The sequence below is a fragment of the Aspergillus pseudodeflectus genome, assembly GCF_044049435.1.
Source record: "Aspergillus pseudodeflectus strain CBS 756.74 chromosome Unknown BJX68scaffold_1, whole genome shotgun sequence".
NCBI classification, from domain to species: Eukaryota; Fungi; Ascomycota; class Eurotiomycetes; order Eurotiales; family Aspergillaceae; genus Aspergillus; species Aspergillus pseudodeflectus.
Genome location: NW_027263777.1, coordinates 753,167 through 778,227, shown reverse-complemented (window position 1 = coordinate 778,227; position 25,061 = coordinate 753,167). Strand labels below are relative to the sequence as shown.

Sequence of the window (25,061 nt, the reverse complement as noted above, 5' to 3'; positions counted from 1 at the left end):
AATGTAGCCTCCCATCGTAAATCTGTAATGCGAATGCCAAAATCCAACAAGCAATAGGGTATAGATCGCAGCCGATATGGGGTATTCCGAACAAAGTAAATCCAAAACACCCTGTAGCCCGAAACCAGCGCGCGCTCATACACCGTAACCAACTGAGCGCCAACCGAAAACGCAAAATGAAGACGAAACGGGGCGTTGAACCATGAGTGAGAATGATGATGAACGCCGAAATATGGTTGTGTTTGTCCATCATCGTCAAGTAACTTTCGTAGCATGAAGACTAAAAGCAACTCCAGCACATAAGCTGTAGTTCTCATTAGATTGCTGATCACAAGGAGTGCGAAGTGCAGAAAAGAAGAGCCGTAAGTCTCACATGGATGGAGGTGACTGCGCCCGCGAGCCTTGGAGAGCGCAGTCGCATGGAAGGGTGTTGCCTTTGGCACCCATGTACCAACCATCGTTGATCAGCCGATGCTCGAGGTCTAGCCAGTACTGTGCTTTGCCCCCGCTTGCGGTCTTGAGATCTAAATCACCCAGTCGGATTTCAACCCGGCCTTTCTCATTTCGAGGCATCTGTAGCCAATTAGTACGGCCGCGCGCCATTCCAGAGGCCCTATGGGTAATGGCTACCTTGATGAACATCGTGCAGTCCCGAATAGTCATGGCTAAAGACTTGTCTCGGGAACTAGGCGAAGGACCGTAGTTTCCAACATCTTTCATGTTCTTCTGGTGAGCAAGAAGTTTGAGCAGTGTAGGGTTTCGGTAGAGTACTCTCGCCAGCCGCGCGTGATCTTTCTGTCCCTTGACAAATTTGGTAGCGCGCAGCACATGTTCAAACTTGTCAGATACCAGATCCAAAGGACAGAATGACCGTGTTTCCATTGCACCCACCCGGCGGGCGTCGTGGTTCTTCATGTCTCGGAGGGCGCAAGTGCGACACTTTCGGGCTCCGGTTGGAGCCGACGGCGACTGCAAAAGCCATTTCGGCTTCAATTCGGCGACGTCCGTGCCGGGATTTCCATAGGAAGTCATATCCGTGACCAACAGGCCGAATGGTTCTGTTACAGAGAGAAATACACCTCGTCTCTGTTTCGGCCGCTTTCCTGTAAGCTCTGCTGCACGCAACTGCTCATTGCAGCGCTGGACGAGACCTTTAGGTAGGTAATGGAGTTCCTGGTCCACCAATTCCTCTGGCTTGAATAAGGGACGAATGTTTTTGTCGAAGTTCCGGACAATTTCCTGGTAAGATACACCGGCTGGTGTATCCTTGCGAAGCCGCAGCAGCTTTCCTTTAAACTCCGCGGGAATTGTGAAAGAATCATTCGCCACCGGCGAAGAAGGACCGAGCCTAGAGCTTTTCGGTAAACTGGCAGGTAACACAATCCGATAAATAATATTCGCGCCGCCCTCAGCGAGGTAGACAAGCTGGGCCCCAAGGGGGAGCTCTAACAACCTTGGTTGCGTCATCCGTCAAGACTTTGATTGATGATTTGTTCTGGGTTGAATGATTTCAGAAAGAACCATGGCCACGTTAACAATCCGCTTCTCGTAACAACACCTACAATCCAAGATATCTGGCGACTCAGGATAGTGGGCGCGTAAAAAATGGGGTGATGAAGGGGAATGAAGTTTTTTTCTTTCGGGTACCGACGCGTTTGGTTAAATAGTATGAGGGAGCTCAGGCGACGGTTCAGGAGGACAGGAGGAGTAGGGCTTTTTTAGAAAAGCAAAAAATTAAGTGCCTGTCTTGCGCACAGATTGGAAACGGCTCTCAGCGGGCACTCAAGGCTACTGTGCCTCACGGAAGGGTATAAGCCTCTGCTGAAAGGGCGAAAACTAGCGCTCCGTCTGGCTGGAAGCGCGGTCACGCCGCGATTTGCTTTTTTCTTTGGCGTCACCCCTTTGCGAGTTGAACGACTGTGCCTCGTCGCAGTCGTCACTCTCAGCCAATTGAACCAAGACGACACGGAAATAAGCTCGTAGGAATATAGTTATTTCTGGCGCGGGCCTTACTCAGCTGAGATATGGTCAAGGATCCGCTTGACTGGTTCTAGCTTGGGAGGAATGACCCCGGGCGATAAGAGGAATGACAACCCGATTGCGTTTAGTGTAGAGGGTCCTCGACCCAGGCATTCAGTCTTGTGCAGGATTTAGACCGTATCAGCAGGCGTGGCGCGTCACTCTCGCGGGTCAATGCGATGCCAATGGGATTGCGCGCACTGATTTCGCAACGGAGACAAAGACACTGTTGGTGAAAAGGGCGGATGTACTTGTGTCACTTCTCCGTCAAACCGGGAGACCGAAATGCGGGGTCGTTAAACAAGGATAAGGGCAGGTTCTGTCAACTGAAACTTCGCTCGGAGCCGAGTAGGATGAGTTATGGCAGAAGTTTCGCGACGAATGGACAGGGCAGCTGAACGCAGGATTTCAGGGCGTTGGGCACGGACACTTGCGGCAGTTTGGGGCTATCAGTGGCGGCGCAGACTCAAGCAACTAGCGGTCAGGTCGAAGGCTGGTTGGTGGCCTGAGGAATGTAGTCATAGGTGAGGGTGAATGTCGGAAGAAAGGAAGATCGGCTGAAGCCATGCACGAAATTTGCAGCGATGAGGCAGGCCCAGGCTAAGCAGGGGTCCCGCTGCTTCCAGAAGGACAATCGATCAACGAGAGGAGGTTGGAACTTCAACTCGAAGGGTTTGAAAAAGAGAGAGAGATGAGGGGAGAGCGAGAAGAGATCGAAGTGGATGATGTGAGTCAAGAGGTTACAGAGCTCCATTAAGTGTGAACCAGAATTCGGTCGTCAGACAGCAGTCCCAAACTTTCACTTTAACTGTCCTGCCGATATAAGAGTCCGGGACAGTGGAACACTGCGAATGCCAAGGTCTAACGTTCAATCTCGTAAGATCCGAGCTGATGGTGCTGATTATTATCATCTCTAGTCGCTTGACTACTGCGCCTCCCCCCGCTTTCTGTTCTCGTGAGTCTCGCAGCGATAATGTTGCAGCGGCTTCAACCTATCCAAGGCGATCTCTGCCAGGATTCCCAATTCCCACCGTAGATTGAGTCAAGACATTAGTCTACAGCCTAGCACGCAACGGGAAAGGCAACAGAACTATCGTGGAAGAAGGCAGACAGGCTCGTACCAGAGTCAAATCAAGACACATGCAGCAGTAGGCAGCGCTCTGTCCCCCGTCCAGATGTCAATTTGATGCGTCTGTTTACGACTTGCATCGGCGACTCGTTACAATGACTTCCAAGTCCTGTACCACCTGAGTTGTTGTTGTCGCGTAAAGTTGTTGTGACCTGAGATTAACTACTGTTTCGAGAACCCCGCGGCGCTACGAGGGGCTCGTCATTCGCTCCTCCAGCCGTGACACACCAGCCCCTCCTCGAGGCTCCTCCAATCCATCGTCAACCGCCAACGATAGAGTCATTGGACACAGAGTGACAGAGAAAAAAGAAGCAAGGGAAGAAAAAGCAAGAATACTTCGTCTGCCGCACGACACAGATATCAGTGGACCCTTTCCAGACCTGACAGGCAGACTCCCTCTCTCCAACGCACCCGTCCCTCTCTGGAAATGGCCTCCACCGACACATCCTCAACGCAGATCGCGACACCCTCCCATTGCACGGCGGACTTCTGTCTGATCCCCGTATGTGCCGCTGCTTGTCCTCTCTCTGGCTCCCCTGGTCAATCTCTTGAGCACATGCATCATACCCCCGGTCTCCGCGGTTCGCCCCGTGTGTGATGAGGCACCCATGGCTCACTATCCCTCCCCTGTCCCGTCAATGTCATCGTGCACTGCATTTCCCCACTGTTTCTTCACAAGACCATGCGCATAGCTGCATCACTGCATCGCCCTGTCCAATACTGTCCGACTGACAGGCCCGCGCACACAGATTGGAACCGCGTCCCCTTCTGTCTCTGCGCAGATCGCAGATGTCCAGCGTCTCATTGAGAAATCCGGCTTGAAGTACGTCATGCATTCGGCTGGAACTACACTTGGTACGTCCTATCCGACCCTGATCTGTCCAGTCCTGTATCTATCTGCACCTCTCAAGGACCCCTTGTCGTCGCCCCAGAAATTACCCCTCAGTTCTGCGGTGATTATGCTTGTTGAAGAAGCTGTGCCACCCATCAATTGCGCTCTTGCGCTCTGTCCCTTCTCGGCGCCGCATCTTTCTTATCCTTTGCTCTCTTAATTCGAGACTTTGATCTGGTTTGCTCAAGACTTGACCGTGGCTGACATCTCACCCTTGCTGTTGGTCCCGCTTGCATCGAACAGAAGGCCCCTGGGACAGAGTGCACCAGGTCATTGGTCAGGCTCACACGATATTGCATCAACAGGGGATTGTAAGGATCCAGACTGATATCCGCGTCGGCTCGAGGTCCGTTCCGCCCTGCCCTACCCTACCCTGCCACCCTGAATCCTTTCAACTCTCTATGGAGGCCTTGACCTATGAGATGTCGTGTGATCCCGGGGATTTTGGCGGCAACACGGGCTAATTGAAATACTATTCCACAGAACCGACAAGGTCCAGTCGTTCGAGGACAAGGTGAACAAGGTCCGGGAATTGTTGGCGCAGTAGCCGGAATATCAGGAGTTCCGCTTGCCCTTCCGAGTCATGGGAATTGCTCGTAATAAGAGTATCGAATCGCGACAAGCACGCAACAGAACAAACAGCCTTCTTGTTCTTTGCTAAAGAATAAAACATGTCGATTTTGTACTGGCGAACTAACACGAAGAGTTCATCTCTTATAGACAGAAGCCTCGTCGGCAAACTAGAACGACTCCAAGTATGAACTAACTCATGAGATATCCCATAACTCCGTAGCCATGCGCTCTCTCGTCTGTATATCCAATCAGAACAAACGCTCATATCGGGCTTTTCCAGCCACGAAAAAGAAAAAGAAATCTGAAGATTTTGGAGGAATTAAAGCAAGCAAACTGATCGAAAAGGACCCTATCGGCCTTTGCTCAAAGAGGAATACCCCCACCAAGGATCTCACCCCAGTCGCCGCCAGCCCAGATCCACTCACCCATGTTGGGGTTTGCACCGGCCTGGGCACTGCGCACAAGGTCAACCAGCCCCTTGAACACATTCGAATAGGTCGAGGCAGAACTCGCCTGTTCCTCCTCAACGGCAGTAACGTTCGTACGACCAACAGCATTTGTGACACCGTTAAGACTATCGACCGTCGCAATGGCAGGGCCTTGGTCGAAGAAGTCCACAAGAATGAACGCTGGCTGGCGACCCCAGGCGGTTTGGCAGGTCGACGCGGCATCACCGAGGTTCCCCTCACCACCAGATGGCGCATTGGTTGTACCGACATAGCTCTCGTTGGGGGCCTGGTAGTCGAGGAGAACAGTTTGGTAGAGGAAGTGATTCTGGAGCGGGAGCATGTTGGCCGAGATGGCTGAGGCGCTGTCGCCGCGAACCCTGGAAGGGCGGTCGGCTTCACACGAGTAATTCGATGGTGAGGTTACGTCGTATGGGTTCTCGAAGATGTAGGTAAACTCGTTCATGAGGTATGGAGCTACGCTGCTGCTGTCCGAGCTCAGTGACGCGACAAATACCATGAGGCGGGTTCCGGCATCAATGAGTTCTTGCAGGGTTGGCCATGAGGACGGTGCGGAGGTCGATGTAGGGCTGTAGGCGTAGTCGACAATGTCGGCGGCTTGGAACTCAGAGTGGAGGTCTGAGGCGGTTGCCCCGTCCGAATTCACCAGCAGAACTGTCACCACTATAACGCACTCAGTATGGGAGATTTCATCGCGGGTTGCTGAAAGAGCTTCGGGGAGCCGTACCTTCATTGGCATTCGAGTCCAACCATGTCTTTATCTCTGTTAACCATGTGCGCAATCGCCCAGCATCCAAGAGGTCACAGCTCGAATGACAAAGGCGCCATTGTGAATTGTCTTCGTGGACTTGCGCTGATACTAAGCGGACGCCAGCGTCGAGTTGGACGGTGGTATTGTAGAACCTAGAAAACACAGCAAAAGTTAGTGAATAGAGTTCTTGTGGCTATCTCGAGATCATGTGCAGGTCTCACTGATTCCCGGCCAGCGAGTTGCCAGTCGACTCGTCTCGCAAGAATGGACTGTCGTGCGCCCCGAGATGGGTGATTTCGCCGTAGGATTTTGAGCAGAGATCTGGGGAGTTATTGCATGCTGTTGACGATGAATTCGATTGTCGAGGAGCGATAGATGTGGCGGCTGCGAAAGGGAGAAGGGCTAGAAGTCCGGCTCCTAGCATCTTGCGATGGTGAATGGCGGTGATAGATAGAGATAGTCGAATTGGGGAGAAAGGGGGTTTCAGGGTCCGTCCAACGATGATGCGTAACAATAAAGTGACGATAGTTCAAGTGAATGACTGCGGAATGCTTGATCTGCGTGAATACAAACACGAATGACGATTAATGGCTTCCCTTGGTCGACTTTTGATGTCCCGAGACGGGAGAAGAGGAAAAGAACGGAGTAAGCCCAAGAAATCTAGGCAGCGTCGTTCGAATTTCCATGATTTATTATTCCGAAACCTGAGATGGTTGTCGATCTGGATGCAGATATTATGTGGAGCCTGACCAGTCATTATTGGGTGTCACTTTCGTCTGAGACTCGGTGTCGTTGGCTGAGAGCGCCTCATGTGTTCAGATTGAGGTTGGCGGTCCACAGGAACTGAGGTCTTTGAGACTCCAGAGTCCTGGGCTATTCTTGGACACTAATCGGCTGCCGGTGCTGACGTTTGGGACGCGCCAGCCTCTCGTGGCGGAGCCAAACAGTTTGGTTGTCAGGTCTCGGTTTCCGGGACACTGCTTTCTTGGCATTGTTTGAGCGTTCGTGATGATTACACCATGTCAGGCTCTCAGATATTATTATCTATATATTCTAGCTATTATACAACAGACATCTTTCTCGGAGTTATACTAGTTACCGAGCAACGTCGGTCTCGCGGGACCAATAGCTTTGATCTTCCTGTACAGGCGACTCGTGCCCTGTTCATCGATCAAATGCGGCTTGCCCCATGCCCTGTTGAGATCGGCAACGACCCGTTCAAATACGTAGGGATTTTCTTGTCGCAGCTGACGGTTTTTCGGTCGATTCGAGAGCTTGGGGGGACCATAGAGCATAACCAAGCGTTGCTCGCAGACTTTAATGACCCGGCTTAATCGGATCGGAACACCTGTCTGTTGTAGTTCACGGAGAAGCATCAACCCACGGACAAAAGGAGCTAGTTGCTCGCCATCCGGCCCGGTTATCGTATAAGTATGCACCTTGTTGGGAGGCTGTATGATGAATCCCCAGGCGACAATCGCATCCTGCATCTTTTCGGTGAATATCGTCTCCAGCATCTGCTCGCCGTGAGCTTGGTTTAGCGGCGGATGGTCACATGGCAAAAGCCAGGTTCTAGAGGATGAATAATGGCGAGCCAGCCAGAGACAGCACTTGCGCAGCTCATTCCAACTGTCTGTCATTCCGAGCCGTTTGAGTAGTTCGACCCAGAGCTTGGGCGGGATATGTGCGTCTGCTTGGGCGATGCGTTGTAGAAAACGGAAAACGAAAGCGAGCTCTTGAGCAAAGTGGAGGTCTCCTTGCCGAACAGGTCCACCACCTACTCTTCGGGGAGTAAGGATATGAGTGGCCATGAATTCGGTTGTCTTACGGGTCGGGCTGAAGCCTTGGGTAAGCATGTCATCGATCACTTTGGAGGCAAGGGCCAATTCTCCGCATGCAAGATGCTTGCGCGCATGGATATTCATCAGCTCTCGAGAGCCTTCACCATGTAGCTCCTTTAGAATAGCCGAAGTGAGATTGTACTGTCGCCAATCGCGAACCTCATAGTAAGACACTAATAGCCTTTCCTGCATGTCCACGTCTTGGAGCATATCAGGATGCTGGTCGCTCTGAAGTAGATCGGACAGCAAAATCTCGCGGTTTTCCTTGGCCAACCGACTAAGAAGCTGTGCGAAGATAGAGTTTCCGATGGAAATGCCCTCTTGCTGTAATCGGGTAATCCTTTCATGCAGATCATGGCAACCACGGGCCCTTATGGCCATCTCTCGGAGGGATCGAGGCCCAATAGCTTGCACACTGAACATCTTCAAACCGGATAGGATCATATCGAAGCGTAAGGCTTGCGTGGCGAAAATTCGGGCACCGAATTCATCGTTGAACGGTTTCTCCTTGATCCATTCGTTTGCATCCGGTTCTGCAAACTGATCCTCCGATATTGATACATCCGAGATTTTTGTCTCATTCGTTGTATGCTGCGTCTTGAAGTGGATATAATACTTCCGAAGCTCTGCATAATCGTCGGCACAATTGAAATCTTTTGCGAGCTCGAGGAACGGCTCCAGCTCCTCGTGGGATTGTGGATGATCACCCCGTTCGACAAGAAACTTATGCATTCGGATTGCCTCTGTCAATTCGCCTTTTGCTATCAATGCGGAGATGACCTGACTGTATATCCGGTGTCCATGTGTATGTCTGCACACTTCGCGAAAGGCAGATAGTCGCCAGGCCAGAGGTCGTCCGCGGGCCGTGGCGGCTCCAGAAACACCTTCACCTGAACTGGCGAAATCGGAGAGTGCCGACTGGAAACAGTGAACGAGATCGCTCGGGTCGGTCAGATTCCGATCCTGAAGCTTTGTATGCCACTTGAGAGCTTGCGACCTCTTCGCGCACTGGACGAACCTACCGACTATGCTCTGGTAAAGCTTGGGCCATCGTTTCCCCGTTCTCTTCCATAGATCAAGAGCGTAATCAGTCACTTCGACCAAGAGTGTCTCCCGTTTGAGGCCAAGATCCACAAAGCTCTGCCAGAAAACATCTGCGTATTGTCCGTCCACCGGGAGTTCCAGGCCACCAGGGACTCGGGCCATTAAACCCTTCCAGACATCCAACGTTCCCTTGTATCCATAACGGCGTTCTCGGTAGCGGAGTACTTCCAGCCATAGCGAAAAATCATTCTTGTAGAGAGGATCGTCCACCAAGCGCGTCCCAAGGCCGTCAGTAGCGCCAACGTCCGATTCGTCGTCCAATCTCTGCGTCTGTAGTGCCAGTTTGTTCCAGCCGGCTGGTGTTCTAGGTCTGTTGTCGCGCGTTGGGCTATTCGGCGCTGAACGAATGACGTGCACGCGGAAGCTCGAAGGCTTTGTAGTATCATCGCTTGACGGCCATGACTCGGGATGTTGAATAGTTTGTTGCGTTGAGCTCGATGCCTGACAGCGTGTACATGTATCGCTAAGACCGGACCGCAAGTGTTCGATGCCGGATGGGGACGAAATCAAGGAGTCAATAACTGAGAGTGCTGATGGCCTCTTCAGGAATCGGAGAAGAGCCGGTCGCATGACAATGATTTGGTGGAGACCTAACCATCCTGCTTCGCGGAAATAATGAAGTCCGTTTTCATGAAAAGCGACAATGGATTGAGCATAGACTGCTAGCTCAGTGCGGACTCTCGGGACAGCTCCGAATAATAATTTATTCAATGCTAAACGCAAAGAATATCACGTGCATTGTATTGGTAAGAGCTCGTATCTGAAAGGCGGAACATCGAGGGAAGTCACGTGAAAATCAAGCTGCGTTCGGGTCCACACTTCTCGACATCAACTGATCGTTCGATTCTCGCCCGTCATTGCTGCTCATCCCCCTCGCAACCTGCCTCATCGCACCCCAATACCGCCAGAATGTTCCGTCCTACAGTCTCTCGCGCCGCCGGGTACGTACCTCAGTCACTGCTATATTCTGAATCACCCGCAGACTGCTGCAATTGGTTGCCGAAGCCGGCAGTCCCAATGATATGCCTTGCTCAATTCGGCAGAGCTTCGGCTTCACTATGCGACCCCATGAGACACAGGTTTCGCTAACGATTCCTTCTACCATTGTATAGATTCGTTTTCCGTGAGAACCGCGTTCCCTACTACCAGCGTCTCTTCCAGCAGCACGACGGCAAGCGCCAATGGTGGAAGGTCAGTCCACCCGCACAAACCCTTCTGCAATGATACGATAATGTCACGGTTCTAACGCGGGCGATTACTCTATAGACCTCCCGTAGCGGCTACATCATGTACCCTTACCTCATCTCCGTCTACGGTCTCGGCATTGGTGAGTAGTTTATGCCATTCTGGATAATATCAAGTTCGGTGCATATAGCTGACTCTTTACTAGCCACCACCTATGCCATGTGCCGCATGGTTCTTGTACGTGAACACTCTCTCGGATGCAGTTCAAACACAACGCCTGGACCGAGCTAGTTCATGGCTTCCGATGATTATATACTAACATTTGTCAATAGGGCCACAAGACCTGGTTCGGCAAGAACTAGATTAGATACGACGCGGATTCCATAACTCGCATCATTCGAGCTAGTTTCTCGGAGCCAATTGGCGGTGTACCTCTATTTTGTGATGAGTTGGTTGGGTGAAAGAATTCGACGTTGTATATAAGCTAGAGATTCAATGTGTTGATCGTTTCCTCAGCTTTGGCAATTTTTTTTCTTGACGACATGTTCCACCAGACCTAAGCCCTAAAATGATTGAGACTTCCCCTCACTGTTATTGCCGCTGTTACTGACCAACAAACACAGCATTGATTGGAGCGGATGACCCTGGAGCTCTCATTACAGGTACAACTTGCGCACGTATCACTGTGTTGGATAAGGTATCTAATGTTTGAGTTGAACTACCCATCGACCTTAACCGCTACGGATATGAACAGACCTAGCATCTGGGGTTGGAGATTCCCACGCAAAAAACTAACCATATAACATTCTATCCTTGTTAAAAAACGATTACGCCGCCCTTGGATCAACAGATCACGCTTACTCTTCAAATGCAGCCCGGAGCTGTTGCACAAACAACCACACCTCAGAGTAGGTGTTGTACAAAGGAACAGGGGCGACGCGGATAACACCGGGTTCTCTCTTATCGCAAACAATTGCTGCCTCGTGCAACTTTTGGGCAACCTTCTGAAGTAGACCGGGCTTCAGAAGCAGACTGAGCTGCGCCCCTCTTTCTTCAGGGTTTGATGGGGTGATGATTTGGAACTGACGGTTTTCGTCTGTGGTGTTTCTCAGGAGCAGGTACTCGAGGTACGCGGTCAATTGGACGGATTTCTTGCGGATCTCAGCCATTGATGTTTCATCGAAGATGGAAAGAGACGCGCAGAGGCAGGTGAGGTCTATGGCTGATGGTGTTGACAGAGTAAAGCCCTCGGCTCCTGGGGTTGGCTTGTACTTGTTGTCCATCTTGAATCTCACGGACCTGTCCCCACCGTACCACCCCGCCAGCCTGTGACGAAATTGGGGAGCATCGTCTCCCTGGCTGTAGTCGACGCGCCCATGTTTTTCGTGGACGAAGAGACCACCCATCGATCCGGGTCCAGCGTTTCCGTATTTGTAGGTGCACCACACTGCAAAGTCTACGTTCCAGTCATGAAGGTGCAGAATAACGTTTCCAAACGCATGGGCAAGGTCCCATCCAACCACGAGACCCTTGGCCTGTGCGTGCTCTGTAATCTTCTTGATTTCAAAGAACTGTCCAGTGTAGTACTGGATACCGGGGAGGAGGAGCAGAGCTGCATCTTCAGCGTGCTGGTCAATGCAGGACAGGATCTTCTCCGTGGAGACCTCGTATTCCCCCTCATCAGGTCCGATGAGTACCATGGAGGTTTTTGGATCCAGGTCGTGCCAAGCGATATGAGACTCGATAGCATACTGCATACCGGGTTAGCTTCTCTCTTGATGAACAGCAGAGTGTGCGTTGCTGTATTAAGAGCTAGATGCTTACATGATCACTGGGGAATGCTTTCCAGTCCATCAGGATCTTGTGCTTGGAGGCTGTTGGCTTGTAGAAACTTGCGAGTAAGAGATGCAGGTTTGCTGTGAGCGTCCCCATCGCTGTAACCTCGCTTGGCTGAGCTCCAACAATCTTGCTCATCGACTCAGCGGCTTGCGCAGGGAGTAATTGCCACTGTCTGAGCGGGGAGTCTTCGATGTCAGTGAAATGGCCGTGCACACCGATCGATGACCATGTGTCCAGCTGCGCTTCGAGGTATTTTGAAGTGGCCTTCGGCTGAATACCAAGAGAGTTACCACAGAAGTAGATACATGGTTCATCTGAGAGCTCTAGAATGCATTGTCAGCGGGCGATATCCCAGAGGATTCTGCCGTGAGACGTACTTGGCTTCGCCAGCTTCTTAGAGGCAATATTGGCCTTGGAAGGAATTATAAACTTGTCACGGAATGCAGCTAGAGGATCAGCTGCATCAAGAGAAGCAGCGTACTCTTTAGTAGCCGCATTCTCTGGGAATACAAGCTTCACTCCGTTGATGTGGCTGGACATGACGAGGGACGGAAGGCGGATTTGCTGAGGTGATTAACGAAGGAAAACACGAAGAAGCTGGGGACCATGGTTGGAAATGCAGACATACTCTTCTCCTCACTTTATAGCGGGGGAGGCCGCAGAACCGATAAGGATTAGCAAATCGTGGTAGTTTGCTTCTTCCTGTGATGGATTGAGGGGAGGGCCCGGATCACCCATCCGCCCCCACTCGCTCCTGCCCTGCCCTGGCCCGGATCGCTCTTCCGTTCCCGCCAGCCTTCCTATCATCACCGCGACAATTCGAATCACAGCGAGAAAGTGATCCTGAATGGTCATCGCACAGGTCCTCTATCATTGGCATGCTTGGATTTATTACTATTGGTATGCGAGTCGGTCTGGGGGTCGGATCTTGAAGGTGATACAATGATAGGTTGGTTGTATGCCGGGTACCTGTTTCCACCTGCCAGGCATTGTTGGTTGTTGATATTTACTGGAGACAAGAAATAATGTCTTGATAAGATCAAAACGAATCTCATCCGGGCCCGCTCCTTCCGTAATCGCCGTTGGACAATGGCACCATTACGTTTGATCTATTTAATGAACCAAACGGCATATGCATTTGCCTCTACCAACATCCAAGATTCTGCATCTGATAGAGTTTCCTGGTATCCTATACTACTTCCCTATACAGTCCTGCATATTTAGCTTCGTTACAATGCTGAGCTCGCCTGACTTCTCACTCTCTCAGTACGAGGTTTCTTCTCGAAATGGATTCCTGCCGGAAGCGCCTCTACAGCCCTTGCAAAATCCTTACTACGCACCGTGGGAAGCTGCTGCCAGAGACTTGACTGCAAGTATTGCGACTGGCAAACTCAGACAGGCCGTAGACAGCCTCCCTGTCCTATCGACCTCCGAGTTGCAAGCAGAATCAGAATGGAGGAGAGCATATGTTATACTCGCCTACCTTACACATGCCTATGTCTGGGGTGGTGAACAGCCCAAGGATGTAAGTCTGTGATTCAACCCAACGCTTCAATCCGGTATCAATTAACCCATTGCCTTAGAGCTTACCTCCTGCAATCTCCATACCGTTCCTAGAGGTATCTAGCCATCTAGAGCTACCTCCCTGCGCCACCTATGCCGCCCTCAACCTCTGGAACTTCGCAACCTCATCTCCCACCTCAGATCTTACCTGCGTTGATGACTTATCCGTGACATTATCGTTCACCGGGACGAAAGACGAGCAATGGTTCTTCATGATCTCCGTCGCAATGGAGGCCAGGGGAGCACAGCTGATCCAGCTCATGCTTGACACAATCCGCGCTGTGACTGCCGATGACAAACAGCGAGTGACAGAAAACCTCATCCAGGTGAGAGAAGGCATCCGGGAACTAGGCACGATCCTCGAACGCATGTATGAGCATTGCCGTCCCGCTGTTTTCTTCCATCAGCTCCGTCCCTACCTTGCTGGCAGCAAGAACATGGCCGCTGCTGGCCTACCCAGCGGTCTCTTCTACGACGTTGGCGAAGGAAAGGGCGAGTGGCGTCAACACAGCGGTGGCAGCAACGCCCAGAGCTCTCTTATCCAAACTCTCGATATCTTCCTCGGCGTGGAACATTCGGCTACTGGAGACCCAAATGGCCAACGCTCCAAGACCCAGCCCCCTGTCAAGGGTGGATTCATCAAGGTATGCATAGCCAATTGAACCAATCCTGCCCAGTTCTAATCGTTCAATGTAGGAGATGCGGAATTACATGCCCGGCCCTCATCGCCGCTTCCTGGAGATGCTGACTCGGAATTCCAATATTCGCACATTCGCAATGAGCCACAAGCTCGACTCCCCAGTCCGAGACGCATACAACGCCGCTGTCATGGCAATGGGCGTGTTTCGTGATAAGCACATTCAGATCGTGACAAGGTACATCATCATGGCCTCAAAGCTGCCGCCCCCTGAGAAAGAACCTATTCGGTGGAACTTGGCATCTTCGACCAGTGATAAGATGAAGAGCTCGGATGTGAATGTCTCCGAGGGGGTCAGCGGAACTGGTGGAACAGACCTAATCCCATTCCTCAAACAGACACGAGATGCCACCAAGGCGGCAGCTAACTATGCTGACTGAATGACTGTATAGTGATGAACTTTCTTTTATGTAATTTAGCGAAGATAAAGCATTGGTTTTCATAGTTCAAGGTTTGTTCCACTTAAGACTAGTTGGATATATTTCAACATGCACTCGAGTTGATCGTCACCATCACGATCAAGATTTGTAATCGACAAGCTTCTTGGTTTATCCGTTGGTATATCAAGATAAGAAATGACCAAGCCCACCTGTCTGACTTTCAAGACAAGGGAGAGACTTAAGAAACGAGCGTAACAGGCCGGCCGTGCTCGGATACAAGCGGGGCCAAATAGGCTCAGATTGCTGCTAGAACCTTCGTTGTGCATATTCTGGGGCCGAACACGTACTTGAGGGCGCCGCGAGAGTGGTTGGATTTTCCTGTTTCGTGTGGCTGAAGGGCGGAATCTCCCTGCTTACCAAAGGCACGGAATTCTCTGTAGAGAAGTACTGTGGGAAACACTGCAGGGATGGGAGTGCCGAACTCGGTCTGACTCTGCCCTATGGCCCAGTGTACCGGTATTGTGCATAGCAGCAGGGTCGGCTCTCTATCGCTTCTTGTTTGTTTGCACCGGCATGCCCTCGCTCTCTCGCAGCTCTGCCAGTCGCTTCTCACGCTCAATAAGTCGTTCCTTTTCCTCCTTGATCATTTGCTCCACAGTCTTGTTCGCCTCGGCCAAGCGATCCAGTTCCTTGTTTTCACCCGTCCGGCTGTAGGGATTCTCCGCCGTCTCATTATACGGAATCTCAGCTGTCCTTCCACCGCGCTGCTGCTGTGCCTGCTTTGCATTCTTCCCACCCTTGCCCTTCTGCGGCTGCGGCGTCCCCGGCCCACCAGTAAGATGCTCGTAGAACTGCTCAACAGGCTCATTGAACACAACCTCCTCATAGTTCTGACTGATGACAACTTCCCTCCGCTCTTTCCTCCCCTCCGCATCTGGACCGTACGGGTGCAGTTTCAGACTATGCCAGAGGGTCTGTGGTTTTTCCGTCGACTCCGGGATAAAGTAGAGTTTGATTTGAATCTCGAATTCACCCCATCCGGTCTCCGTTACTTCGAAGGGCGGCTGCTCGATCGTTCGGACGTTCTGCGCGTATGTTTCGTGGAGCTTGAATTGGACTTTCTTGAGCCAGTATGAGATGTCTTCGCCGTTGACGCCCTTAACGAATACGCGCCATTGGTGGGTGTGGTCTGCGGGTACGTGTGGTGGTTTCTTTGCTGGGTCAAATGGTTGCGCTTCGCTGCCGAAAACTGCGATACGAGGGTTAGTGAGCTGGTCGATTCGCGCGCGTATAACCAGTTTCGAGTCAAATAGTGGGCATACCAAATGGTCTGAATATAGAGACTCCCTGGTGATTTAAACGTCAGTACCATTTCCCTCACAAGGGCAGGAATGGACACTCACCCTGACGCGTTTGGTACCTGCGGCAGACGGCATGATGCTGGCGTTGCGATCAAGAGGAGCGATGGATTAGTTAGACAGATGATCCGCTGTAAGCAGTAGGCGTGAAAGTTTTTGATAAACGAATCAATGTTAGTCGTGTCAGAGATAAACTCGCAGTCGTTCTTTTCTGCTCCTGTCGCGAAAGAATGCACGTGACAAGGCGGATCGATAACGATAAGAGCGAAAAAGTGGTGCCAGAGCTCCGGCAGAGCTTATTCCGCAGTGGGTTCCAGCGTTGGGATTCCAGACTGTACATTGATGCAATATGACATTTATCTAGCCGTCACTGCAAGAGTTTCTTATTCAACTGGTTCTTATTTTCCCACTACTGTATCCATTGAGTGCTTTCTCTTGATATGGCCTCTAAAAAGCTTGTTGTGGCCGGTGGGAACGGCTTCCTAGGTATTAATCTCGTTCCGCCGCCAGGTACTTGCGCTGACCAGCTTGGTTGTTCTTCAGGGTCGAGGATTTGCAAATCTGCTGTTGCTAGAGGCTGGACTGTCACGTCTCTTAGGTTCGTTCTTCCGGCCATATAACTATCAATTGATGTCAATTTATTTACTCTCGCAACAGCCGATCCGGAGAACCACGATGGGATGTCGTCACCAGCTCCTCCCAACAACCAGGATGGGCGAAATCCGTGGAATGGGCAAAAGCGGATATCCTAAAACCGGAATCCTACAAGCCTTTCTTGAAGGATGCGGCAGCCGTTGTACATAGCATGGGTATCCTCCTCGAAGCCGACTACAAAGGTGTTGTTCAAGGGCGGGAACCGATTGTCTCGGGACTACAAAGGGCGTTCAGCTCATCCAAGTTGGGAAGCCAGAATATCCTCCAGAGGAAGGAGGGGGAGGCGCTCAGGGCGCAGGAAAGGGATGGGCAATTTACGTATGAGTTGATGAACAGGGACTCTGGTAAGTATCGATATGCTTGGGTCACAGATAGATCACTAACAGTTGGCTCGCCATCGAATAGCTATCGCATTAGCGCAAGAGTCCTCAAACGAGCATGTCGCGACTTTCGTCTACATTTCCGCCTCCTCAGGCGCCCCGGTCCTTCCGAGCAGGTACATAACAACCAAACGAGAGGCAGAAACGACGATAGCGTCCCAACTTCCGGATCTGCGAAGTGTCTTTGTGCGGCCGCCCTTCATGTATGACGCAAGCAGAAAATTCACCCTGCCTATCGCCCTTGGTGGTTTCGTGGGATCTCAGTTTAATGATCTCATCGGCGGTCGACTGAACTTTCTTGGAGCAATGGTGGACAAGCCGTTCAAGGTGGACATGGTAGGTGAGGCTGTGGTCGAAGCACTGGAAGACCCCTCGATAAGCGGACCGGTCGGACCCAGAAAGATCGAAACATTGGCCACAAAGGCGTGGAGAAAGGGCATGCTTTGAATGGTTGCCACAAGTTCACAGCGGTCCTTCACGATGGTTTGTTGGACACGCCTCCCAACACACATCAAATCGGCACTGAATTCTGCTTTGCTGGCGCAATTCGGCGCCCCTGGCTGTATATTAGATGTATAATATCATATCATGGTACCTCGCTCAAAGCTATCACGAATCTCTGTGGTGTACTAGAAGGCCATCAGTTTCTCCGACCGAATAATGATAAAGGACGGCGAATCACGAACCTTGTTGTAGAAACGAGCCAGCTTCTGATTGAACTGCTTGTTCTTCTCGTTGATATACGTGACGTCTCCATCATCGTCGCCTCCGCGGCGGTCTCTTCGTTTCTTGAGTCGCACCTCTTCCGCTTTCCTCAAATCTGCGACTAATTTGTCGACAGCCGCGCGATCCGGCTTGCTTTCGGTGAATCCGACAGTGTCGGCTGTGGAATAGAACGTTCCATTTTTATCCACGGCAATCATCTCCCCATCGTTGGTTTCCACAATCTCAAGATCACCACTAGCGGCAGCCTTTTCAATCGCCGCCATCTTCTCCTTCTCATAGCCTTCAAGGTCGGGTTGTAACTCCCGCAGCTGCCGCTTGTAAACCTTTCTCGCGTCTTGTGTGTAGTCCTGAAAGGCGACGTCGTCCCGGTGGCGCTGCTTTTTCTCCATCCGTCGGTCCCACTTCTCAGACTCGTCAACTGTCCAGTCCCATGCGCGTTTGCGTTCGAAGTCTTCTCCAGCGGCCTCCGTGTCGGCTTTCAGTAGATTGTGCGAGGCAAAGGCATGCTTGCGGGATAATGATGAAAGAAGAGCAGGATCTGTCGCGAGTCTCTGGGTCTCTGCTGCCGTTTCCTTTAGGTTACGCTCTGTCGCGGATTTCTGCCGAGGAGTCAGTAATTGAGGGGAAAGGATGCTCACGACGAGACTCACCGCGCGTGCTTGAAGAGCCTTGAATCGCTCCTGTCTTTCGCGAGCTCTCGAGGATGCGTTGTCCTCCTTACTGTTTGGACCAGTTTGCGATGTTGTTGACTGCTCCGGCTTCTCGGTCTCCAGGGCCGATTCCATAGTCGTCTCTTGCTCGGCGGACATGGCTATTGTCAAGGACCGGAAGCCTCTGACAGGTATAAGTACACAATAGCGATGTACGTGTGGGTTATAAGTCGAGTTGGTTGAATTCGGGTTGAATCAGCTTGATTGGGATTTTCAAAGGTGACCCAATGATGAAGCAAGTTCGCATTGAGCACGGCCTGACCGCCAAGATCACCGCCATTTTCTGTGGATCGTTGCTCCTCATGGAGTATAGATGATCACGTGATTCAGGTGCGGAGAAGGACAAACAACACGCCCGCGTTGATTTCGTCGCCAGGGTCGCTCCGTGTATGATCTCCTATCGATATCTCGCTGATGGCTATGACTCTACTCTGTCGACCGAGTCGGCCATCAAGCAGAGCGGGCAAGAAATTAGTATGCCACGTCCTACAGAGCCAGCGACTCCGCCGCTTATCGGAGTCCACTGATTCCTCAACATCGTCCCCTGAGGCCCACAGTAAACTCGGGCCAGTCCAGACCGATTTCCTGAGGTTTGCCCTAACTAGGACTCTGCGGCCTCGATATGGGGAGAACTCAAACTCGAATATAGAACAGCTTTTGAGAAACAGCTTTATAGAGGAATGGGAGACGAGCGCTATCCCCATACCACTATGGAATCACCGAACCTCGAAAAGCATATCTTCCCCTGAGAACACCACTTTCCAACTGAAGCATGTGCAAAATATCCGTGATATACAGCGTATTATCGAGCAGGATGTGCACGACAAGACCGCCAGCTTCCTTCTCACAGATGGGTTTGACGATCTTTCTCTTGCCCTCAAGCAAGCCCAGCGATTCAGCTCTCTCGGAGAGATACTTTCTTTCATAAACATGCTTGAGATAAGGGTAAATCAATCTGGTCCTCCGACTCTCTCGCAGCTTCATGTTCTCGGGATGCAATACGCCTCTCTTGCCTTCTGCGAACCAGCTCTAGAGCATCACCTACGCGGCTACCTCAGCGTCACTCGCGAGAATTTGAACCTTAAACAAAGTATGAGCTTAGTGGGGTCCCTACAGTCCTCGTTTCGGGTCATATCCTTTCAGCATCCAGATCGGGACGTAAGCCACATGCGCAGCCTGATCAAAGAAAGTCCGGGTCTGCATGATATACTTTGCTGGACGGGCAGAAAAAAGGTTTCCAAGGAAATTGGTGCTTATATGGCGCTGCTGGTTCAGATCCGAGATGGCACTCTTCACCAGGAACTATGGGATGAGCATCTGGAAGGGACGACTTCAAGCTCGTCTACTTGGCATTTTGCCTCGGCATACCAGTACGCCCTAGCACTGGCGAATGCCGGCAAGGTGTCTGCTGCTCTTACAGCTTTGAAAGAATTATCCAAACGCGCCGGTAACTCGCTACCATATCTTGTGAATTTCCAAGGCTTGCACGACATCCTCCAACATGACGCTATTTGCAGAGATATACTTTCGCTTGTCAAAGACAGTGACCAACCGAAAATCCTTGAAGATCAACTGAAGCGCGTTGAGGATAGGCTTGGAATCAAATGGCAGGCCCGTAAGGAACGCCACATTGGGGTTTCTGGCCCTCCCGAGATTGTCGCTAGTGAGCAACCCATCCTTACCATGGACGGTGATAGTCCCGGATATGAGAGCAACGAACGCTTGGTTGCAGAAATAAAGGCCCTCGGTTGTTCCAGATTCGCGGCTGATCTCAGCAAGATCGCGGACTTACTGGATGATTATGAAGGAGATTTAGTTCGTCTCTATATTCCGACCTGGGATGCCCCAGATGTCGAGTTCTACTGGGCACCTCAGCGTGCACTAGTTGACTTTTCCGAAACATGTCTAGCCGAGAGTATGGACGGCAAGGAAACTGAGCTGGCTCAAGATCTGGGGTTGATCAGGGTTGCCCCACCAGATAATGAGTTCTTCCTGCAACATTCGCTACCCCTGATGAAGCTTGGCTACCTTTTCAGGAGGCCAAAGCCATCGTCTGATGGCGATGACGGCGATGCAAATGAGCTTGAAAAGACCGGCTATATAGTGGCCTTTGATCGTCTCGGGGGGTGTTTTAGGGTCGTTTTCGCCGAAGATTGCATTGAGCCAGTCGAAGACGCTACCGAGTTCCAGGAGGTTGTTACAGCTGCTGGTACCGATGCAATTGCGCAGGTCTACCCTTTGGTAGAGGCAAAATCCGTCAACAGGCTCGAAGAATTTTCCCTACCAAGATATCGAATCGAACTGGATGCCAATCCGAACCTGATATATGACCGTCTTCCTGGCTCCCTGATGCCCCAGTGGTTACCGCGCGCTAGAGGAGGTCTAGGTAACTAGGTCCCCGAGTTCCCACTCTTGCATGATGGTGGAACGATGTAAACCGCTATACATCCACAGCAAGGTCCGTGACAAATCTAGGTGCTTGATGGTGGAGTCTGATGCTCAATGTCAAAGCTATGGGCCTAACCCAAGTCTTCAGGCACAGTGTGGGATGTGAAGGAACAACAGCGGCTGTTACATGTTCTTCAAGAAAGATAGCCTCCGGAAGTCACTAGAAATTCTAGAATCGGGGTTATAATGCAAAATGGTTATCCCCACGGAATGAAGACCCGCGGGCGTGCTACGGTTGCGCATTTGTTTATACCGACTCAGGGACAATGGACTTTTGGACTATCCGATGAGAGCAAGATTCAGGCGAAGTGATTGTCATTCGCAGCTACTTAGCAACCGCTACCTATCGTCTTCACATATAACACTGCATCCGTCTCCTACTCTCGACCACCGGGTTCATCCTCCAGACCTGCAACCAATCTCACTCCAACCGCTACGTCGGCAGTCATAAGACGCATCCGTTTAGCAGACCGTGAGAATCAAATCAGTCGTTGCATCCAGCATCCGAACCTGACTTCCACGGGGCGGAACGCCCTCCTCCCAGCGAATGGCGGGCTCGGAAGGCAAGAGGCTCACGAATTCGCCCATGAACGGATCACCAAAGACATCGGACAGATCATACCAGACGAGATTCTCAACGAGGTTGTACGCAAACACGGTCTGCGGAGCACTGGTGTAGAGCCCGTCTCTGACGGTGGTGATCTTGATCGCAATGCCGCCGGTCTTGGGGTCGCGTCTGAAGAGCTCGGAGTAGGTGTGGTTCGGCTGGACCGTGTTCTGCTGGCTGATGTTCTCGCCAACGGACCAGAGGAAGATGGGGATGTTGCAGCGGTTGGACACGACGGCGTGGCCGAGGGCGGTCTCGTTGGGAGCCATCTGCATGGTCTTCAACTCGGTCATTTTGGCGGGGTGGTGGCGGTTGTTGGCGCCGATGCCGAAGGGGACGGCGAGGGCTGAGGTAATGGTGAGGAAGTTGGTGAGGTTGAAATGCATTTTGGTTGATTGGAATGGAGTGGTTTTTTCTTGCTTTAGGGCGGAGCGCTCGTTGCGAAGGTAGTTGTAGATGTTTCCCACGCTGAAACTTGTCTTGCTTGCTCTGTTCCAGTATCGTCCAAATTCAAGGACATCAACTGCTTCTTTATACTTGTTCATTTGCTCATCCCTTCACATTTCCCCCCTTTTTGCTGATTCAAACCCAGGCCACCCTAAACACGTTCCACGTACACCCGCTTCCGACAGCTACGAACAACTTCCCATCGGGAGGAAAGGTAGTACATCCGTGATAGCGAACCGGTCAAGCAAGTCCACCAGCGCAAGCTGGAAGAGTTTGTACCAGGCTACACATCGCTCGATACAGCTACACTGCTAGACCCAGAAACAGCTCTCGGCACCAAGGAGACCCCGGCAATATGAATGTCACACAAGTAAAACCGCTCATCCGGTCCGAGGCCTCAACAAGCAACCATCAGGAACATCAAGATTGCCGGTAGCACAGAGATGTCCCTGCATGAACTGCTCCAGGCGTTCTCCTGGCGTGATCGGGATACTGCAGTGCATATTGAGTATGACAAGGTACGACGATGAATAGTCTGGAAATTGAGAGGCAACCAATCTGACCAGCTTTCATAATTGTCCCTGAGGTGAGCAACCGATGGAGAAGAACAGCATGGTGGTCTAGAAGATTTCGAAAGCCAAGCCAGGAATCACCACATAGTTGAAGCTTTGATGCAAGCTAACTCCAAAGGGATACGCAAGCGACTGCCGACGAAGGCTAAGCTTCGTATCAAATTTAATATTCCGTGTCAAGACGACGACTGGCAATGGAAGTGCCCGTGGTCGCGACATGGCCCCAGTCGATGAGCAATGGCGGCCTGGCGGGAACTAGTCTCGGACACATCGGCTAACCCGCCCTCTGAGAACTAAGTGATGTCAACAAGCGCAATCTATTTTCATATCTAATCAACGTATCTATCTCCAGGATCCTTCACGTTAGACAAGAAAGAAGTCTATAATGTACAGCTCACAGGCCGGCGGTTCGGACGGATCCCTCCAGAGGTACCTGTTGCCCGTACCACATGGTAATAACTTGGGAAAGGCGCAACCGGCGACTTTTCCTTCCGATTTAAAGTGGCGCAACATCTGATGTCCCTAAAGGTATATCACCCTTTCGAGCGACTACTTGTAGGAACCCGCCAGGTAGCCCGTGTAGCTCAATGGTAGCTTCGAAGCCGTTCCGCTGCACAAGAGCTTCAAATTTATGGTCAGACCCGTCGGAATACTGTGAGGAGTAGACGGCCCAGTTGTCGTACTCCGTAGCTCCGTTCCAGCTCATGTAGATCCGGATAGAGTCTGGGCCCGTACGTTGCACAACAAGGGCGGGCTTCCAGAAGGGGGTAGCCTTCCATTGGCACTTGTAGCCACGGTATGACGCGACGGCGTTGTCGTCGCCGAATTTTACTGTGAGGACCTCGTTGTTGTTAGCGTCGAATTCTTTGACGCGAGCGATAGAGCCGTAGCCCAAGACGACATGCGACGTCTCTTCGCTAAGGAGTTGATAGCTCCCTTGGCTAACACTATGAATTACATCGTCGGTGTCGTTGAGAACTCGCAGCGTTTTAACACTCTGGTTGATCTTATCAACTTCAAAGCTTAGCCCTGTCGTTGCCGCCACCTCGTCTGTGGGAGTATTCGCGTTGTTGAATAAGTTCATCACGAAGCTTTCATCGGTCTCGTTATATATGCGGATATCATGCTGCCAGGAGAACTCCGCAAGGTCATCGATCGCAAAATCACCTGCACCTTTCTCGCCCTATCATCGCATTAGCATAACCCTAACCACGTGATAATGATACAACCAAACTTACACTCAGTTGCCAGAGAACGGAACCATTGTTGTGAACGAAATAACCAGACCAATAATGCCGGAGGGATATTATGTATCCGTCATCCATAAGCTCCACCGAGTTAATATGGTAGGCATCATAAGGTTTCTCTTGAGCGCCAACATCCTCGGCCCAGTGTTGTTTTGATTCCTCAAGAGGGATTTTATCAAGGTGATCGAGAGCGCTCCAAGAGTATACAATCTCGTTGGTTGCGATGTCGATCTCGAAGAACATCGCATCAAGCATAAAGTCATCCGGACGCCCGCCAATTGGCGTCAAATCGCGCTGGGTCACGTTATACGCCGTCACTAGAAGAGTGTTGCGATTTGTCACGCGACTCTCATGAAGATCGATGAACGAGTCCCTTGGCTGATTATCCGGGGAAACAAAGTCCTGCTGGAGTTTGACCGTATATATTTCGCGGTAGGTATTGTCCAGTATATGCACGGCGCCATACCCGAAGCCCAGGGTCGTCATATCTCCAGCCCAGAAGGTTATTACATCTTCGTTGAAGAGCTTCTGTACCTTGAAATTTGCCGTCACTTCTTGCGGTCCCTGATAAACCAAGTTGGCTTCTTCGTCATATATAAGCGCGGCGATACCCTGTTCTTGATTCCCTCGCGGACCAACAAAAATATATCCGGGATCCGTGGGTCCGCTCTTCGTTACTGAGACTTGAGGTGGGAGAAACGGCGCGGTTTGTAGGGTCATAAATGGCCATGTGTCGTCAGCGAGGGTTTGGGCGGATAGCAGCAGGGTGCTGCAGACAGAGAGAAAGCGGCGGGCCATCTCGTAATGTCCGAGGTTATCTATTCAATCATCAAAGCGTATATACGTTGTATATCAAGTAAGAAAAGGAGTGGGAGAAATAGTGAAAGACCGGGGTATATTTAACTGGAGTAGATACAGGAACAAAGAACGAAGGTAAAGTGGAAGTTAGGACGGTACACCGATCAACAGCATAATTCGCGTCCGCAAAGAGCAAAGGGAAACCAGAAAAGAATAATAACCCAGAGGGCGAAGCAGTCTAGCGATCTCGGATCAAGAATGAATGAAGATCGTTCTGTCAGGATGAGGGTGAAACTGAAGATGCCGCGGGCAGAATCGCTCATACCGCCCTGGCTGGAGACGATCGCCAGGCCCATCGTCAATCGGACGCGCAATTCATGGAGCACCGCTGGCTGGCCTTCGCTACGACAATGGGACGATGTCGATCGATGAGGATATTCATTTGCTTCAATTCCTAGGCTCTTCGACGAAGGTCTTCGCGAAGTTCATATACCGACCTTAAGTCCATGACACCATATCCCACATGGTTTGAGACCAGTCAGCGACTCAGTCGACCCGAATCTCGTTGCGATCATCATTTCCGGGGTTCAGGAACCGCCGGGAGCGAGACAGGCCCACTATCCACAACCAAGCTCCTGCGACATCGGGACAGGAGACTCAGAGCTCAGGATGTG

General features: G+C 51.4%; 12 protein-coding genes across 12 annotated transcripts; 4 read left to right on the top strand and 8 right to left on the bottom strand.

Moving 5' to 3' along the window:
- Window positions 1-369: 369 nt before the first annotated feature.
- On the bottom strand, window positions 370-1,467 carry BJX68DRAFT_260375 (inositol-pentakisphosphate 2-kinase; the record flags this gene model as incomplete). Its single annotated transcript, XM_071043869.1, has 2 exons — window positions 370-573; window positions 631-1,467. The coding sequence occupies 2 exons, from the start codon at window positions 1,465-1,467 to the stop codon at window positions 370-372; spliced, it is 1,041 nt and encodes a 346-aa protein (XP_070905646.1).
- Window positions 1,468-4,507: 3,040 nt separating this feature from the next.
- BJX68DRAFT_7802 (uncharacterized protein) lies at window positions 4,508-6,588 on the bottom strand. The gene is made up of 4 exons (XM_071049749.1): window positions 6,053-6,588; window positions 5,808-5,983; window positions 5,039-5,743; window positions 4,508-4,849 (listed from the first exon to the last, which is right to left on the bottom strand). Exons 1-4 carry the CDS (start codon window positions 6,253-6,255, stop codon window positions 4,803-4,805), a joined length of 1,131 nt encoding a protein of 376 aa, XP_070905645.1. The 5' UTR covers window positions 6,256-6,588; the 3' UTR covers window positions 4,508-4,802.
- Window positions 6,589-6,792: 204 nt separating this feature from the next.
- On the bottom strand, window positions 6,793-9,463 carry BJX68DRAFT_222821 (uncharacterized protein). Its single transcript, XM_071038045.1, has one exon. It carries the CDS (start codon window positions 9,344-9,346, stop codon window positions 6,923-6,925), a length of 2,424 nt encoding a protein of 807 aa, XP_070905644.1. The 5' UTR covers window positions 9,347-9,463; the 3' UTR covers window positions 6,793-6,922.
- A 222-nt stretch (window positions 9,464-9,685) lies between these two features.
- Window positions 9,686-10,323, top strand: BJX68DRAFT_260372 (cytochrome c oxidase subunit 7; the record flags this gene model as incomplete). Its single annotated transcript, XM_071043868.1, has 5 exons — window positions 9,686-9,717; window positions 9,889-9,967; window positions 10,043-10,103; window positions 10,167-10,198; window positions 10,294-10,323. The coding sequence occupies 5 exons, from the start codon at window positions 9,686-9,688 to the stop codon at window positions 10,321-10,323; spliced, it is 234 nt and encodes a 77-aa protein (XP_070905643.1).
- A 495-nt stretch (window positions 10,324-10,818) lies between these two features.
- BJX68DRAFT_251523 (kynureninase) lies at window positions 10,819-12,340 on the bottom strand (the record flags this gene model as incomplete). The annotated part of the gene is made up of 3 exons (XM_071042396.1): window positions 10,819-11,712; window positions 11,786-12,123; window positions 12,178-12,340. The coding sequence occupies 3 exons, from the start codon at window positions 12,338-12,340 to the stop codon at window positions 10,819-10,821; spliced, it is 1,395 nt and encodes a 464-aa protein (XP_070905642.1).
- A 621-nt stretch (window positions 12,341-12,961) lies between these two features.
- Window positions 12,962-14,690, top strand: BJX68DRAFT_7631 (indoleamine 2,3-dioxygenase). Its single transcript, XM_071049726.1, has 3 exons — window positions 12,962-13,325; window positions 13,384-14,007; window positions 14,060-14,690. The coding sequence occupies exons 1-3, from the start codon at window positions 13,035-13,037 to the stop codon at window positions 14,438-14,440; spliced, it is 1,296 nt and encodes a 431-aa protein (XP_070905641.1). The 5' UTR covers window positions 12,962-13,034; the 3' UTR covers window positions 14,441-14,690.
- A 185-nt stretch (window positions 14,691-14,875) lies between these two features.
- Window positions 14,876-16,013, bottom strand: yaf9 (YEATS domain-containing protein YAF9). The gene is made up of 3 exons (XM_071049722.1): window positions 15,844-16,013; window positions 15,763-15,787; window positions 14,876-15,689 (listed from the first exon to the last, which is right to left on the bottom strand). Exons 1-3 carry the CDS (start codon window positions 15,874-15,876, stop codon window positions 14,986-14,988), a joined length of 762 nt encoding a protein of 253 aa, XP_070905640.1. The 5' UTR covers window positions 15,877-16,013; the 3' UTR covers window positions 14,876-14,985.
- A 99-nt stretch (window positions 16,014-16,112) lies between these two features.
- On the top strand, window positions 16,113-17,465 carry horA (ubiquinone biosynthesis protein COQ11). Its single transcript, XM_071049718.1, has 4 exons — window positions 16,113-16,284; window positions 16,342-16,396; window positions 16,456-16,796; window positions 16,858-17,465. The coding sequence occupies exons 1-4, from the start codon at window positions 16,239-16,241 to the stop codon at window positions 17,277-17,279; spliced, it is 864 nt and encodes a 287-aa protein (XP_070905639.1). The 5' UTR covers window positions 16,113-16,238; the 3' UTR covers window positions 17,280-17,465.
- BJX68DRAFT_7612 (pre-mRNA-splicing factor SYF2) lies at window positions 17,228-18,486 on the bottom strand. The gene is made up of 3 exons (XM_071049720.1): window positions 18,209-18,486; window positions 17,519-18,157; window positions 17,228-17,461 (listed from the first exon to the last, which is right to left on the bottom strand). The coding sequence occupies exons 1-3, from the start codon at window positions 18,365-18,367 to the stop codon at window positions 17,414-17,416; spliced, it is 846 nt and encodes a 281-aa protein (XP_070905638.1). The 5' UTR covers window positions 18,368-18,486; the 3' UTR covers window positions 17,228-17,413.
- A 164-nt stretch (window positions 18,487-18,650) lies between these two features.
- Window positions 18,651-20,832, top strand: BJX68DRAFT_7562 (uncharacterized protein). Its single transcript, XM_071049707.1, has one exon. It carries the CDS (start codon window positions 18,683-18,685, stop codon window positions 20,660-20,662), a length of 1,980 nt encoding a protein of 659 aa, XP_070905637.1. The 5' UTR covers window positions 18,651-18,682; the 3' UTR covers window positions 20,663-20,832.
- A 346-nt stretch (window positions 20,833-21,178) lies between these two features.
- Window positions 21,179-21,709, bottom strand: BJX68DRAFT_260365 (Bys1 family protein; the record flags this gene model as incomplete). Its single annotated transcript, XM_071043867.1, has 1 exon — window positions 21,179-21,709. The coding sequence occupies one exon, from the start codon at window positions 21,707-21,709 to the stop codon at window positions 21,179-21,181; it is 531 nt and encodes a 176-aa protein (XP_070905636.1).
- Window positions 21,710-22,681: 972 nt separating this feature from the next.
- BJX68DRAFT_7574 (arylsulfotransferase family protein) lies at window positions 22,682-24,671 on the bottom strand. Its single transcript, XM_071049714.1, has 2 exons — window positions 23,581-24,671; window positions 22,682-23,525 (listed from the first exon to the last, which is right to left on the bottom strand). Exons 1-2 carry the CDS (start codon window positions 24,385-24,387, stop codon window positions 22,839-22,841), a joined length of 1,494 nt encoding a protein of 497 aa, XP_070905635.1. The 5' UTR covers window positions 24,388-24,671; the 3' UTR covers window positions 22,682-22,838.
- Window positions 24,672-25,061: the final 390 nt, after the last annotated feature.